General features: G+C 46.8%; 1 protein-coding gene across 10 annotated transcripts in view; it reads right to left on the minus strand.

Annotated features, from left to right (window-relative positions):
• SORCS1 (sortilin related VPS10 domain containing receptor 1) overlaps positions 1–17,644 on the minus strand; it is a 955,194-nt gene that overhangs the window by 383,540 nt on the left and 554,010 nt on the right. For all 10 annotated transcript variants that reach the window (XM_073553077.1, XM_073553078.1, XM_073553082.1 and 7 more), the window contains exons 4-5: positions 9,821–9,979; positions 9,217–9,290 (exon numbers count right to left, since the gene is read on the minus strand). In XM_073553077.1, the coding sequence (XP_073409178.1) occupies positions 9,217–9,290; positions 9,821–9,979 (233 nt within the window). The remainder of the gene's footprint in view (positions 1–9,216; positions 9,291–9,820; positions 9,980–17,644) is intronic.

The following is a 17,644-nucleotide window of genomic DNA, read 5'->3' on the forward strand; positions in this document are numbered from 1 at the left end:
CGTCAGTGCAGGGTTCTGGTAAGGAAAAACAGCTTTCCTTGTGTTCTTCACCCCCACCAAAAGTGAAGGATACGGCAGCCGACACTTCAGATTACTCTATGGAGCTCTTTTCACATACCATGCCTGGGTTAGCCAGTCAAATCATGAATTCCCCAGTCCAAGATGAATCTGACATGGAGTGCACTGATGCACAGCCACTGCTAGATGATTCTGCTGGTACATTGACCCAGACCACTACATTGCCAATGTAGGGGTGACGGCGAGGGCGACAGGGCCCGGGCAAATTAGGTAGTGGTGCTGCTGCTGATAGGCGGGGAAGGTGGGCTGTGCTTAGGTGGTGCTGATTTAACAGGCTGGGGGGGTGACCCACCTCTTGACGCAGACAGACTGGAGACTGAGACAGGAAAGCGTATTCAACAGGTCCGTATTTTATTCGCCAACTCCTTTAACAACCTCCACAGACCATGACAGGACTTTTGGGAATTGCTTCTCACACAGACCCGGGTACCTTTACTTGTTCTGTGTGTCACCGTCGTGGTGTCCCCTGTGGTTCTCTTCGCTGTGCCTGCCCTAGGCACCTTCGCCACAGCGCTTCACCACCCAGAGTACACCGTTGTCCTCACCCTCAGGGTTCACTGTCTGCTGCCACCGTCTATTGGGTCACCCCCCGTGACCGTCTTCACTGTCAGGCTCTCTCTGAGGGCTCTCTGCTGCCTCTCTCCTAACAGCAGACCCTCCTTTCTCGTGAGCTCCCCTGGCTGACTTGAAGCTTCTAGAAGCTTACCTCAGTCTTTATACTCACAGCCTAGGTAGCCCCGCCCACTGTCACCTGACAGTCACCTCTGCCCAATGAGAGTGACCTCGACCACTGGCAGTTACATAACCTCTCTCATGGCAGTTATATAACTACCCTTTACAAGCTCCCCACTGCCCTCTAATGGTCACTCTCAATATGGCACCATCTTTCTTGATCTGAGTGCCTCTGACAGGTCAACCTCCCCACACCCTCACAGTTTACTGAGCCAGAATCTGACACTGATGAAACTCAGGTGCCTCTTCCCGCATGCTATACCACCTTAGACGCTGACACAGAGGAAGGTAAAGAGGAAGGTGCAGATGACTTTGAAGAGGAGGTGATAGGATGACCCAGTTCTTGACCCAGATTGGCATCCATTAGGGGAGGAGGGTGGCGCTGGCATTAGTTCAGATAAGGAGAAGGATCCGCAGCAGGCATTGACATCGCAGCAGCGGTTATCTGGCAGGCCCATAGAGAGTTGCAGGACAGCTTGGCCAGACGGTGAAGTTAATAGAGCGTGCAAGGCCAGAAAATGTATACCATAGTAGAAAGAGTGCAGTGTGGCATTTCTTTGTCCAAAATCCTACTGATGAGGCAAAGGTTACCTGTAAGAAGTGCGGAAGGACCTTTAGCCGAAGTAAACAACGCAGAAATTTGAATACCAGTTGCATGCTTAGACATTTAACCAACATGCACTTGCAAGCGTGGACGGACTACAAAACCTCAGATAGCACATGTGCACCTGCTCCGACTGAAGGAAGCCAACTACGCTCCATCGCTTCCACCACTGTAAGACCACCGCCACCGTTAAGCACACCACCAGCACTAAATGTTGAGGTGTCGTCGCAAGGCCAAAGCACTCAGGGAATCACAATGGTTTTGCAACACAACACTGAATCTAGGCCATCACCACCAATACCATCACCAGCCCCCTCTCACTCCGTCCGGTCCACCGCTAGTTCCCCCATATGCAGCTCTCCAGTACAGCTCACCCTACCAGACACTCTGAGTAGGACAAGAAAGTACTCATCCTCTCATCCGCGTACACTGGGTTTGAACGCCCACATTGCCAAACTAATCTCGTTAGAGATGATGCCCTACCGGTTGGTTGAAATCTGTCATGGTCCAGTCTGGAGTTTATCTTCTGCTGTCTTCACTCTGGCCTGGTCATGCGTGGGTTAATCTCCTCAGCCTCATTCTGGAGCTAGCTGGGCTATTTCAGTCTCTCACAGCCTGCTGACCAGTGTTAGTGATAGCTCAAGCTTCCAGTTTAGAGCCTCTGACCCATGTACCTTCGTGATCCTCCTGCCTTTGACTGATATTCACGTGTATGACCCGGACTGATCTCTGACCCCGTCTCTTGGTATTTGTATCTGCTGTTACGTTCCCTCTCTGGCATCTGACCCCCCCGGCTTGTACCCTGACCATATTTTTCGTCTCACGTTTTGGACCCCGTGCTCATGTTCTGGCTTTCTGACTCTCGGCTTGGTATTTTGACTACGTGTATTGCTGCTCCTTCTGGTACGTCTGCTCCTGCTAGTTTCTGACTCGGTTCATCTGACTATTTTCTCTCGTTACCTGTGGCACCTGTGCTGTTGCTCAGGGTTGCTGCTCTTAGTGTGTAACCTCTCTTCCCTCACCAGCTCCCCCTGGTGGAGGTTTCACTACAAAAGCGAAGCTTTCCGCGAGCTCATGGCCTACGCAGTCCCACGCTATGACCTACCCAGTCAGCACTTCTTTTCTCAAAAAGCCATCCCAGCCCTTCACCTGCATGTGAAAGACCACATTGTCCATGCACTCAAGCAATCAGTGAGTGGAAAGGTGCACCTCACAACAGATGCATGGTCCAGTAGGCATGGCCAGGGCCATTACGTGTTCATCACTGCACACTGGGTTAATGTGGTGGATGCAGGCTCCACAGGGGACAGCGGCGGTGGAACAGTGCTGCCTAGCCCACGGTATAGGAAACAGTTGGATGTAGGCTTTCGACTCTCCTCCTCCTCCATAAGCGAAAGCTCGTCCACAGAGTGCAGTCGCACGAGGACTCCATCCGCAGCTGGCAGTGTTGCACACGAGGTGTCCCACTATCGAACAGCTAGTGGAAAGCATCAGCAGGCGGTGTTAAAGATGATGTCTTTGGGCGACAACAGACACATCGCGGAGGTACTGGCCGACTACTTGCAGAGACAAACTGAGTCATGGCTGGGCAGTCTACATCTTGAGCCAGGCAAGGTAGTCAGTGATAACGGCCGTAATTTTGGGCAGCCATAGGTCTTGCAAAACTCACACACATACCTTGCCTGGCTCACACCTTGAACCTGGTGATGCAGTTCTTCCTTAATAATTATCCGGAGTTAACATCCCTGCTCCATAAGGTGCGAAGACTGTGCTCGCACATCCGCCGCTTGGCCGTACACTCCAGTCGTATGCAGAAGCTGCAGCGATTGCTCAACCTCCCAAAGCACCGCCTAATTATAGACGTTGCAACAAGGTGGAACTCCACCCTGCACATGGTTGAGAGGCTGTGCGAACAGAGGCAGGCTGTAATGCATTTGTGGGAGGATACACGGCCAGGCAGTTTGAGGGAACACATGGAAATGTTGGGTGTGCAGTGGTCAAAGCTGAAAGACCTCTGTAAAGTCCTTCAGTGTTTTGAGGAATGCACACGGCAGGTAAGCACAGTTGTTGCCATCATTAGCATGAGCATCCCACTTATGCGTCTGCTCATGCAAAGTTTGACGCACATTAAGGAACAGGCGTCTGCAGCGGAGGAGTAACAGGAGGAGGAGGAGGGAAGCCTTGCTGACAGTCAGCCATTGTCTGGTCAGGGAACTGTCTTGGACGAGGTGGAGGAAGAAGAGGAAGAGGAGGAGGATGAGGGGGATGATTATTTTGGGCAGGAGGATGCTTCTCAGGGGGCAAGAGAAAATGTTGGCATTCCAAGGTCAGGTATAGTGTTTGTGCGTGACTGTAGGGATGTGGATTTTCCAGAAAGTGCTCCTCCACCCAGCAGTGGCAGTGCATCATTGACACCGGGAACATTGGCCCACATGTGCGATTAAGCCTTGCGGATCATAAAAAGGGACCCCCGCATTGCCAAAATGATGAGGGATGACGACTACTGGCTGGCCAGCATCCTCGATCCACGCTACAAAAGCAAATTACACAACATCATGCCACAGGAGAACCTAGAGATAATATTGGCTAACAAACAAGCAACTCTGGTAAACCGTTTGTTTGAGTCTTTCCCAGCACACAGCAGCGGTGCTGTTTCTCACACGAGCCGTAGTGGGCACAATGGAAGAGGTGTTTGTGGTGCACACAGCTGAAGTGGCGTTGGAGACAGGAGTTTCATGACCATGTTGTGGACTGATTTCTCAAGTACCGCTCACACGACAGCTAATACTGCATCGATTAAAAGTGACAGGAGACAGCAGTTGTCAACTATGGTGACAAACTACTTCTCCTCCCATATCGATGTTCTCCCTCACAGGTCATTCCCCTTTGACTATTGGGCCTCTAAACTGGACACTGGCCTGAATTGGCACAATATGCCTTACAGGAGGTCGCTTACCCTGCTGCTAGTGTGCTATCCGAAAGAGTCTTCAGTGCTGCTGGATCAATCCTGACAGAAAAAAGGACACGTCTGTCGACCCAAAATGTTGATGATCTAACCTTCATTAAAATGGACCATGCATGGGTTTCAAAGGATTTTGTACCACCCTCCCCTGATGACACATCATTTGCCAGAAAACTGCCTCGCTTTTGTTCTCTTCTTCCTCTGACTTGCCCAATTCCGCCATTTACAACTGCTGAATGTCCAGCCAACACATCAACATATGCCATTTTTTAAACCTCCCTAACTGGGCTGACCAACACCCCCCCTCAAGGGCTGGGGTCAAGACCTGGCGCACCCGGGCAAGTGCCGTTGCTCTGAACAGGTAGATGGGCCCACTGATGGCCGACTGCACAGGCACAGGGCCCCTCATAGTACAACACAGTGTCTCTGACGGTGGGGGGGCCCACTCGCCGTCAGACACAACAGCGTACTATGAGAGGCCCTGTGAGAGTACCGTCACCCACGAGTGTGCTCCCCCTGTGTGGTCATGGCCACAGCACTTGCAAGCTGCAATACTTACCTCTCCCTGCTCCACCGCTGTGTAGTCTGGGCAGTTAAATCCTTCACAGGGATGGCCAATAGAAATTTGGTGTATTGATCGATGATGGTTAAGATGTAGCTATGGCCTGTCCTGCTGGCCTCTATCTTCAGATGATCAATGGCTACCTTTTGTAATGGATGTCAAATTACAAGCGGATGCAGTGGTGCTTTATGATCACCTTTCACAGTTGTGATAGTCACAGACATGTGACATTCCTGCCACCATTTTTCAATGTCTCCTCTCATGCCAATCCAAAAGAATCGCCTACGGCCTGTGGCTTCTGTCTTTTGCCCTCCAAAATAGCCAGGCACATCATGATAGGCAGTGAGGACCATGGGTACATCTCTCCCTGTGATCACAATTTGATGGAGACGAGTAACGGTGATGTGATCCACGCTACTGCGATAAAGCTATCCTTTCTTCACAAAGAACCGTTTTCGCTGTCTCCACAGACACAGTAAGTGAGGGTCTGCATTGCCTCTGCAACATATACCGTCATGTTTTCCCGCGATGAGTAATTCCCACATTTCTGCAAACACTCGACTTTCCGTCTGTACTTTTAGCCATGTAGTTTGCAGTAGCGGAGAGTCTGGACTGGCTTACTGAGATTGAAATATATACGAAGATTTAAAAGTACCACAACACTGTATACTGGTGTACGCCTCGAATACCTTTCCCTTTTTCTACTTTTTAAATTCTGGTGTAATACATACTGAGCCGGTGAGTTTCTGTGTCTGACTCCGGAAGTGTAGACGGAAATTTACAATTACCCCAAGACTGGATACACCTGGTATGTGCTGATACAGTACCTTTGTTCAAAATTTTTTATTAAGGTATCATCCATAATGAGTGAGCGTGTGTGGTTTACGCCTTCTATATAGACGTTACCAATTTTTACCCTATACTCAGTCCAGCTTGTATCTTGTTATACAGTACCTTTGGTACACATTTAGTGTTACGGTCACATCCATACTGAGTAAGCGTCTGAGAGTGACTATGGGACTATGTATACGGAGATTTTAATTGTACCCTATATTATACATACTTGCTATCTTGTTATCCAGTACCTTTTTAACAACTTTGAGTGACTGAGGGTGACTCAGGAAATATATATCGAGATTTCAAATGTGACCAACACTGTATAGAGCAGTACGCTTCTGATACAGTAACCTTTTTTGCTATTTAGATTCAGGTGTAATCCATAATGAGCCTGTGAACGTCTGTTTGTTACTCCGGAAATATATTTGGAGATTTAAGATTACCCCAACACTGTATACGGCTGTACGCTTGTGTTACATTACCCATTTACAGCTTTTCATATTCTTGTGTAATCTATACTGGGCCTGAAAGCGTTTGTGTCTGCCTCCTGAAATATATAAGGAGATTCAGAATGTTTACACTATACTATATATACCTTGTATCTGGTGATACTGTACCCTTTTTCAACTTTTTATTTTATTGTGTAATCCATACTGAGCCTGTGAGCAACTGTGCATGAAATATATACGGAGATGTACTATTATTCCTAGACTGTCTAGAGCTGTACGCTTCTGATACAGTACCATATATCTGCTGGTATTTTGGGTTCATTTTCCAAAACATGAGGAAGTATGGTGGAAGAGGCCGTGGGTGTGGGGGGGTCACCTGGTACTGATGGTGGTGGTGGTGCATCTGCTGGTAGTGCCAAAAGCACAATAGCAGCTAAGGCAGAAGGTGTTGAGCCTGCATCATGGTCTAGCTCCAGAAGGCCTGTAAGTCTCCCTTTTCTGGGAGTAGGTAGACTGCTTTTAAAGCCAGAGCATCAGGAACTTTTTTTGGCTTACATTGCTGAAACAGCCTCCAGCTCTATCGCCTACTCTTCTGAAGTTTAAAAAAATCCAAGCACTGAGTCGTCAGTGCAGGCTTCTGGTCAGGAGCAACCCCTTTCCTTGTGTCCTTCACCCACATCAAAGTGAAGGATGCGGCAACACACACTTCAGATAACTCCATGGAGCTCTTTTCACATACCATGCCTCGGTTCATTAAAAATGGGGCCCATCATATACTGGAGCATTCCAAATGGGGGACATCAGACACTGGAGCGGCATTTACGGGGTCCATTATACACTGGAGCATTAGAAATGGTGCACATTATATATGTAGCATTAATTGGGCCCACAAGACACTGGAGCATCATCCATGAGGCCCATCATATACTGGAGCATTCCAAATGGGGGACATCAGACACTGGAGCATCATTTACGGGGCCCATTATACACTGGAGCATTAGAAATGGTGCCCATTATATATGGAGCATTATTAGGGCCCATAAGACACTGGAGCATCATCCATGAGGCCCATCATATGCTGGAGCATTCCAAATGGGGGACATCAGACACTGGAGCAGCATTTAAGGGGCCCATTATACACTGGAGCATTAGAAATGGTGCACATTATATATGGAGCATTATTTGGGCCCATAAGACACTGGAGCATCATCCATGAGGCCCATCATATGCTGGAGCATTCCAAATGGGGGACATCTGACACTGGAGCATCATCCATGAGGCCCATCATCATATACTGGAACATTCCAAATGGGGCAGATCAGACACTGGAGCAGCATCTATGTGGCACATGATACGCTGGAGCATTAGAAATGGGGCCCATTATATATGGAGCATTATTAGGGCCCATAAGACACTGGAGCATCATCCATGAGGCCCATCATATACTGGAGCATTCCAAATGGGGGACATCAGACACTGTAGCAGCATTTACGGGGCCCATTATACACTGGAGCATTAGAAATGGTGCCTATTATATATGGAGCATTATTTGGGCCCATAAGACACTGGAGCATCATCCATGAGGTCCATCATATACTGGAGAATTCCAGATTGGGGACATCAGACACTGGAGCAGCATTTACGGGGCATATTATACACTGGAGCATTAGAAATGGAGCCCATTATATGTGGAGCATTATTTGGGCCCATCATACACTGGAGCATCGTCCATGGGGACCATCATATACTGTAGCATTATGTGGAGCTCATCATATACTGTATGGAACATTATATGTGGCCAATTATTCTGTATGGAGAAATATATGGGCCTCATTACTCTGTATGGCGCACAATGTGGTGGCCATAATACTGTATAGAGTAATATACTGTCCTTTTTTTGAGCTATTGTAGAATTTAAAATAGATATGTCATGTCATGTAAGCAGTGAAGTATTTGTCATTGTACTATACCTATATTTCTCTGCCGTATCGGAGCATCATGAGTTGTGGTATGTGTTAAATGGGCGCTCTTTGGCCCTGGGCCCATGAAAACCTGGAGCCAGCCCTCCCCCCTCCCACAACTTTAGCCAAATAACCCCCAGTTTTCAGTGCCTAACTATTATTATGAAGTAAATTAAGGTTGACAAGCGTCAGTAATAAGAATTGATGTTTTTGGCACTGAAATGGGCACTGTAGGTGTGTTTCCTGTCCTCCACTCTCTGACGACTTTGCTTCCCCATTGACTTGCATTGGCTTTCGTGTTTCAGTCGGCCTTCGACTTTTCCCTATAGTCGGCCGATTCCGTTCGACCCTACTTTTGTGAAAGTCGGGTTTCATGAAACCTGACTCGACCGTAAAAAAGGAAAAGTCGCTCATCTCTACCCACGACCAGTGTGCAGTTCTCCTTTGTCTCCAAGCGCGCTTGTAAATTAAGGGCGTAAACTCCTAACTTGGCCTCACTGGTGATCTGGCATGCCTGACTTTGGGTCAGAACAAAAACAGCTACAACACATGCCATTTGTCGCTTTGCTGTTCCCTTTTGTGGCTTATAAGGCCTCCTTAGATACCTGGGGATGGTGCACCCTCTATAACTATATCACTAAAATGCCTAATGTTTAGGTAGGGGGGGAGCAGCAGACAGAAACACTCGGCACTACAAACTAGAAAGTGGTGAAAATTCAACCCCACCGTAACAGCTGTTTGATCTAAACTGAAAGTAGCAATGAATTTTGCGGATAGTATTATAGTAGATCTCTAGGTGCTACCCTGCCAGGACCTTCTTCCCCAATGACATGGCAGGAGAATGATATGACTGCAGTCTTGGCTTGACCTTGACCTTGCTCCTTGTTGCAGGCAGCAGAGTGGCCTGAGGGTTGACATGTGTGGAGTGGCACGGGCTCAGGATGTAATCATCATACAGGTCTGTAGTTGGTATACAGAGACCAGGAGACGCAACCGAAGCAAAGCTACGACTCTATGTATCAAGATCTTACCAATAAAATCGATTTGGCGCCACCGATTCACTAAGAAGCAGCCAACGTCTTCCAAACTCTGATGAGCTGTACAACTGGGGGGGAGAAAAAGAGGAAAAGAGTCATAAGTAGCCATTTATGGCTGACAAGTCTCACAGCAGCTGCAGAGTAAGACTAAGAAGGGGTCCAGGATGTTCCTCCTGGACTGCAATATCCCAAAATGATGATCACCAGATAATCACCTGGTGTCTTGTAGCTAAAACTCTCACAGACCACATGTGATCGCTAGTGGATTCCTGCCAATAAGTGTTCAATTCTTCCACAGCGCCACCACAGGGGAAAAGAAGCATTACACAATATTTTACCTCTATATCACATCCTCACATTTGACACAGCCACGGGTAAACTTGTATGGACAGATAACCGCTGTACATCTGAGGATCTGTGCACTCCCTCCTCTGAAATACTCTGTGCTGCTGTGTTCCCTCTGACTTGTACTACAACTCTGACTCATTCCTCTCCTGAAATACTCTGTGCTTCTTCAAACTTTTCACCCTTCCAATGCATAACTCTCAAAATGAAATCATTGAAGGCATCTTTTGCTTTCAGTCATGGACTCCATTACCTTCAAGTCTTGGCTGTAGGCTAGGATCCAGTCCTCTTGTTTGGGATGAAACAGCAGGCTCTGGATGTAGAAGTTGAGTCTGTATTTCTGATAGGTGGCCCCTTCATCCGAGCTGATCATGAGGCTGCTCTCAATCTCTGGGTCGGTCAGGAGCATAATCTGCAGAAAGGAGGAAGAAGAAGAAGAAGATGGAGTTTGCAACTTTGTAACTGTTTTTAATGGTCTGATAAAGAATAAAAGTTTCTTAACATTTAATGTATACAGCTCCAATGCGGCTTTGTGTGTTTTCCTGGCAACAGACTACGACAAACCCTGCGTAGCCAAATACGGCAGACGTACATCCTTCAGTCTGTCACCGGCATTCACACCACTAACGTGGAGACACATAGGTCTGCATAGGAGCTGTATACACAAAACGGAAGGAGATTTCCTAATATTTTCATGTTTAGTTTGATTGTAAACTTTTCCATTTCCATAGATATTTTTTTTCGAGCCAGTACCCCTATTGTAAACCGCTGATACGATGTTTCTATTCCTTCTCCAAAGTCCTAGCAACACAATAACTAATTTATAGCGACGGTTCCAAACATTAAAATTCTAATCAGAGCCGAGCGAGAATTACGGGATAATCTGGCGCTGCATTATTTATGGCATTGTGATCCGCCGTTTGCCTTTTGTATTGTGTAAAGAAAAGAAAAAAGTAATAAAAGAGAATTAGCTTCTGAGTCCAATTCAGATTGCGCCTATTAATGAAATCTCACGCATTTCTGCTTCGTCAGGGTCTGCGCTACTTATCTTGGCGATAATGTGCGCCGTCACTTTAAATTTTTGGCGGTCGCCGTCATTTTAACGATCGAATCAGTTCATTGCCGCTAACGACAATGTAACCCGTCCCAAGACGCTCGCTAGAAAATGTGTGCAGCAAATAAAGCCTGGAGGGAGAGTGCAGCACGAGAGGAGAAGCGGTGAGAAGTCAATAGCGGATATGTTAATGGCTGCCGCAGCAGTCGTACGCGACTAATCAGGCAATTAATTATCTTACACAGGAGGCAAAGCAGCCGGAGAAGACGCAAACGGAACCATTCACAGCAAAATCGGGCTTGGAGAACTAAAAGTCCCAGTATGTTCCTAGAAAAGCTGAGTGACACGCAAGGATGACTAATGCAATGATTAATGTAGTGTCCACAGCAAATATTACGTGATGATAGCTCGGCATCTAGCTCACGATGTTGAGACAGTCAAGTGACCATGAAGTCACGACAGCATGATCAGGTGACCGAGATGTCACCAAAATCCCTGTACTGGGGGTGAGACTAGAGGAAGTAAAAAAAAGGAGACAGGTAAGTATTCAATTGTGTATATATATATATATAAGCCTGTGTATTCATGTCTCTATGTAAGTGCATGTATGTATGTGTGTGTATATATATATATATATATGTGTGCACATGTCTCTTTATGTACATGTTTTTGTATAAGTGCAGGCATGCGTCTGTGTGTCTGTATCTTTTAGGGCTCGTGAGAACAGTTTGCATTTTGTGGCGTACAGTGACCACCAGGAGCAAAACAGTAACAATGCAGTGACATAACAAGAATCTGCAGGACTAATCGTATGCTAAATAGACGCAAGTCACATTTATGTATGAGACAGAAAAGAGGATTGTCTATAATATTATGGCAGTCTCAGGTTAGAAGCTGAAGTTATTGTTGAGATATGGAGCCTGAAAGTCAGAAGTTCAAAACAATATTACCATTTTATTCATCAGTGCATGTGTCTGTATAAGCCGAGTTTTTCGGTTTATACATGAGTCAATTGTCTCAGAAAGCCAGTGGGCAAGCGGGAGCAGCGGAGCAGCGGGTCACAGAGGCAGGAGCCGACAGCTGTGGATAAAGCCTGTGCCGCTGCTAAAGAGAAATGAATATTCATTTCTCTTACAGTACGCACAGTGACAGCTGCAGTCGTGTGTGTACGAGGTGTACAGAGCAGAGCCACGCGTGTACGAGGTGTACGGAGCGGAGCCACGCGTGTACGAGGTGTACGGAGAGGAGCCACGTGTGTACGAGGTGTACAGAGCGGAGCCACATGTGTACGAGGTGTACGGAGCGGAGCCCTGTGTACGAGGTGTATGGAGCGGAGCCACGCGTGTACGAGGTGTACGGAGCGGAGCCGTGTGTACGAGGTGTACGGAGCGGAGCCGTGTGTACGAGGTGTATGGAGCGGAGCCGTGTGTACGGAGTGGAGCCCTGTGTACGAGGTGTACGGAGTGGAGCCGCGCATGTACAAGGTGTACGGAGCGGAGCCCTGTGTACGAGGTGTTTGGAGCGGAGCCGTGTGTACGAGGTGTATGGAGCGGAGCCATGTGTGTACAAGGTGTACAGAGCGGAGCAATGTGTATGAGGTGTACAGAGCGGAGCCACATGTGTACGAGGTGTACGGAGGGAGCCCTGTGTACGAGGTGTATGGAGCGGAGCCACGCGTGTACGAGGTGTACGGAGCGGAGCCACATGTGTACGAGGTGTACGGAGCGGAGCCACATGTGTACGAGGTGTACGGAGCGGAGCCCTGTGTACGTGGTGTATGGAGCGGAGCCACGCGTGTACGAGGTGTACAGAGCGGAGCCACATGTGTACGAGGTGTACGGAGCGGAGCCACATGTGTACGAGGTGTACGGAGAGGAGCCACGCGTGTACGAGGTGTACAGAGCGGAGCCACATGTGTACGAGGTGTACGGAGCGGAGCCCTGTGAACGTGGTGTATGGAGCGGAGCCACGCGTGTACGAGGTGTACGGAGCGGAGCCGTGTGTACGAGGTGTACGGAGCGGAGCCGTGTGTACGAGGTGTATGGAGCGGAGCCGTGTGTACGGAGTGGAGCCCTGTGTACGAGGTGTACGGAGTGGAGCCGCGCATGTACAAGGTGTACGGAGCGGAGCCCTGTGTACGAGGTGTTTGGAGCGGAGCCGTGTGTACGAGGTGTATGGAGCAGAGCCATGTGTGTACAAGGTGTACAGAGCGGAGCAATGTGTATGAGGTGTACAGAGCGGAGCCACATGTGTACGAGGTGTACGGAGCGGAGCCGCGCGTGTACAAGGTGTACAGAGCGGAGCAATGTGTACGAGGTGTACGGAGCGGAGCAATGTGTACGAGGTGTACAAAGCGGAGACCTGTGTACAAGGTGTATGGAGCGGAGCCGTGTGTACGAGGTGTACGGAGCGGAGCTGTGTGTGTACGAGGTCTACAGGAGCAGAGCCGTGTGTGTGCGAGGTGTACCGGAGCAGAGCCGTGTGTGTACGAGGTGTACGGAGCGGAGTCGTGTGTGTATGAGGTGTACGTAGCGGAGCCATGTGTGTACAAGGTGTACGTAGCGGAGACGCGTGTGTACAAGGTGTACGAAGCGGAGCCGTGTGTGTACGAGGTGTACGGAGCGGAGCCGTGTGTGTGCGAGGTGTACGGAGCGGAGCCGTGTGTGTACAAGGTGTACGAAGCGGAGCCGTGTGTGTACGAGGTGTACGGAGCGGAGCCGTGTGTGTACGAGGTGTATGGAACGGAGCCCTGTGTGTACGACTTGTACGGAGCGGAGCTGTGTGTTTATGGAGCGGAGCAGAGCCGGGGGTGTACGGAGTGAAGCCGCGTGTGTACAAGGTGTATGGAGCGGAGCCGTGTGGGTACAAGGCATACAAAGCAGAGCCGTGCATGTATGAGGTGTATGGTGGGGAGCATTCATACCTCCCAACCATCCTGGATCCAGTGAGACAGTCCCAATTTTGAGAGACTGCCCCACCCGGGAGCTTACTTTTTTCGCGGACATAGGAGTACATGGCGGAGCCCCAAGTAGCACTTTAATACTGCACGTGACGTTCTGCCAGAAGTGACGTGCTGGAAGCTGACCAGAAATGAGGTAATTTCGGGAGGAGATTGTGACGGAACCCTGGAGGCACTTCAGGGAATGCTTCAGATCCATCACCGTGTCCTCCTCTGACAGCGCGAACAGCAGGATCACCTTGGAATCGGGGATGCCGGCCATGTGAGTGGATCATGATATGTCCTGCACCAGGAGGCTCAGGTGGGCATTACAATGGGAGCTGGGCTGCTATGGTATCTTTATAGAATCTTTCTTTCTCTCTCTGTTTCTTTCTCTCTCTCTGTTCTTTCTCTCTAATCTTTTTTTATTCTCTCTCTGTTCTTTCTATCTCTCCTGTTCTCTCCCCTCTTTCTTTCTCTGTCTCTCTGTTCTTTCTTTCTTTCCCTTCTTTATTTCTCTCTGTTCTTTCCCCTCTTTCTTTTTCTCTCTACCTCTCTATTCTTTCTTTCCCCTCCTTTTTCTCTTTCTCTCTCTGTTCTTTCCTTCTCCGTTCTTTCTTTCCCCTCTTTCTTTTTCTCTCCCTCTGTTCTTTTTTTTCTCCTTGTTCTTTCTTTCTCTCTCTGTTCTTTTTTTCTGTCCACTCTTTCTTTCTCTCTGTTCTTTTCATTCTTTTTTCTTTCTCTCTGTTCTTTCTTTCTTTCCCCTCTTTCTTTCTCTCTCTGTTCTTTCTTTCTATGTTCTTTCTTTCTTTCCCCTCTATCTTTCTATCTCTCTGTTCTTTCTTTCTTTCCCCTCTTTGTTTCTCTCCCTGTTCTTTCTTTCTTTCCCCTCTTTCTCTCTCTCTATTCATTTTTCTTTCTCTCTAATCTTTCTTTCTCTCTCTGTTTCTTTCTCTCTCTGTTCTTCCTTTCTTTCTCTGTTCTTTATTTCCCCTCTTTCTTTCTGTTCTTTCTTCGTCTCTTTCTGCTCTCTCTGTTCTTTCTCTCTCTGTTCTTCCTTTCTTTCTCTCTGTTCTTTCTTTCTCTGTTCTTTATTTCCTCTCTTTCTTTCTTTCTTTCTTTCTCTCTATTCGTTTTTTCTTTCCTCTCTCTGTTCTTTCTTTCTCTCTCTCTCTGTTCTTTCTTTCATACGTACACTACTAATCAATAGCCTCCTTCACATGAACTTGTTTTGCCACAGAGCGAGTGTCCGTGTGGATCACATGCGTGTCCATGTGATCCACACGGAGACAAGTCCATTTTTGGCCGGCATAACGGATGTCACACGGTGTGAATCTCTCTCTGTTCTTTTTTCTGTCCACTCTTTCTTTCTCTCTGTTCATTTCTTTCTTTTTTCTTTCTCTCTGTTCTTTCTTTCCCCTCTTTCTTTCTATCTATCTGTTCTTTTTCTTTCCCCTCTTTGTTTCTCTCTCTGTTCTTTCTTTCTCCTCTTTCTTTCTCTCTCTGTTCTTTTCTTTCTCTCTAATCTTTCTTTCTCTCTCTGCTCTTCCTTTCTTTCTCTCCTTTCTTTCTCTGTTCTTTATCTCCCCTCTTTCTTTCTTTCTTTCCTTCTTTCTTTCTTTCTCTCTGTTCTTTCTTTGTCTCTTTATGTTCTCTCTCTCTGTTCTTTCTTTCTCTCTCTGTTCTTCCTTTCTTTCTCTCTGTTCTTTCTTTCTCTGTTCTTTGTTTCCCCTTTCTTTCTTTCTTTCTTTCTTTCTTTCTCTCTTTCTTTCTTTCTTTCTTTCTTTCTCTCTGTTCGTTTTTTCTTTCCTTTTTTCTGTTCTCTCTCTGTTCTTTCTTTCTCTCTCTCTGTTCTTTCTTTCATACGTACACTGCTAATCAATAGCCTCCTTCACATGAACTTGTTTTGCCACAGAGCAAGTGTCCGTCTGGATCACATGCGTGTCCCTGTGATCCACATGGAGACAAGTCTGTTTTTGGCCGGCACCACAGATGTCACACGGCATGAATCGTGTTATGTGTTAAAGGGGGGGCTCACTGAGACTCTTTTGCCCGGGGCCCTCAAAAACCTTGAGCCGCCCTGGTATGCATGCATCTGTATGTAGGTGCTCTGTGTATGCATGCATCTGTATGTAGGTGCTCTGTGTATGCATGCATCTGTATGTAGGTGCTCCGTGTATGCATGCATCTGTATATAGGTGCTCCGTGTATGCATATATCTGTATGTATGTATGTGCTCTGTGTTTGTGCATATATCTGCTTTTTTTCTCCTTTTTCTTTCTTTCTCTCTGTTCTTTTTTCTGTCCACTCTTTCTCTCTGTTCTTTTCTTTCTTTTTTCTTTCTCTCTGTTCTTTCTTTCTTCCCCTTTTCTTTCTCTCTCTGTTCTTTCTTTCCCCTCGTTCTTTCTCTCTCTGTTCTTTCTTTCCCCTCTTTCTTTCTCTCTCTGTTCTTTCTTTCTTTCTCTCTATGTTCTTTCTTTCCCCTCTTTCTTTCTCTCTCTGTTCTTTCTTTCTTCCCCTCTTTGCTTCTCTCTCTGTTCTTTCTTTCTTTCCCCTCTTTCTCTCTCTCTCTGTTCTTTTCTTTCTCTCTAATCTTTCTTTCTTTCTCTCTCTGTTTCTTTCTCTCTCTGTTCTCCCTTTCTTTCTCTCCTTTCTTTCTCTGTTCTTTATTTCCCTTCTTTCTTTCTTTCTCTCTCTGTTCTTCCTTTCTTTCTCTCTGTTCTTTCTTTCTCTGTTCTTTATTTCACCTCTTTCTTTCTGTTCGTTTCTTCTTTCCTTCTTTCTGTTCTCTCTCTGTTCTTTCTTTCTCTCTCTCTGTTCTTTCTTTCATACGTACACTGCTAATCAATAGCCTCCTTCACATGAACTTGTTTTGCCACAGAGCGAGTGTCCGTGTGGATCACATGCGTGTCCGTGTGATCCACACGGAGACAAGTCCGTTTTAGGCCGGCACCACGGATGTCACACGGCATGAATCGTGTTATGTGTTAAAGGGGGGGCCCACTGAGACTCTTTCACCCGGGGCCCTCAAAAACCTGGAGCTGCCCCGGTATGCATGCATCTGTATGTAGGTGCTCTGTGTATGCATGCATCTGTATGTAGGTGCTCCGTGTATTCATATATCTGTATGTATGTATGTGCTCTGTGTTTGCACATATATCTGCTCTGTATATACTGTACATATATGAGTGTACACATGTGAGTGTGCTATATGTATATACATATATCTGTCTCATACTGTGTGTGTAAAATCCACATTTATAAATATTGTCAGTGCAGACAAGAGTTCAGACGACTTCAGTATTGTCGATAACTCATTTACCATAACTGTCTGAACTCAGTGCATGTAGATGCAACCAAAGTGTTTCTTTGCGATGGGGCAATATGTGAGCATTTAGGCCTCACTTTAAACTTTTGCCCAGGGCCCCACTTTGTTTAAACCGGGCCCTGCCTACAACTCAACAGCAGGAGTGTCGAGGCGCTGTGACAGTAGCCAGCCGAGCGCCTAACAATGCCCCCATGGCTGTCATGTTGGTCTTAGAGGAAAAAATAGTGATCCTTTTATTTATCCATCTCCTAAAAACTGTAATAAAAAGGGAACAAAATATCAAACTTATCCCAAATTAGTAAAAATGGACACAACAAATCGTCCCACAAAAAGCAATCTTTTACAGCTCAGACGAAGAGGAAATAAAGCTCAGACTCTCTGAATATGGAGACAGAAGTAAAAATGTATTTATTCATTTTTCTTATAGAATGGATTTTATTGAACAAAAATAAAGAAACTTAAATTTCTTTTTTCCCTGATCGGACCGACCAGTAACAGAAACGCGTCACTTATCCTACAGGGTCAACGCTGTAAAAAAAGCAAAACCTACAGAACACTCTCTAAAAAAAAAAATAAAGTTTTTCTCCATGTGATACATACCCAAAAATGGCACCTTCAAAAAATACAACTTTTCCCCCCAAAATAGGTAGACTAAATATAAGTATAGGTGACGCTGAGTCCTGTCTCTCATGACACTACAGAAGTCTCCCCCATTTCATCTTTAGGATCAAGAAGAGATCAGACAAGAACATGCTGA

This window comes from Dendrobates tinctorius, unplaced genomic scaffold, assembly GCF_039654945.1.
Source record: "Dendrobates tinctorius isolate UK_male_01 unplaced genomic scaffold, ASM3965494v1 ptg000196l, whole genome shotgun sequence".
Taxonomy (NCBI): Eukaryota; Metazoa; Chordata; class Amphibia; order Anura; family Dendrobatidae; genus Dendrobates; species Dendrobates tinctorius.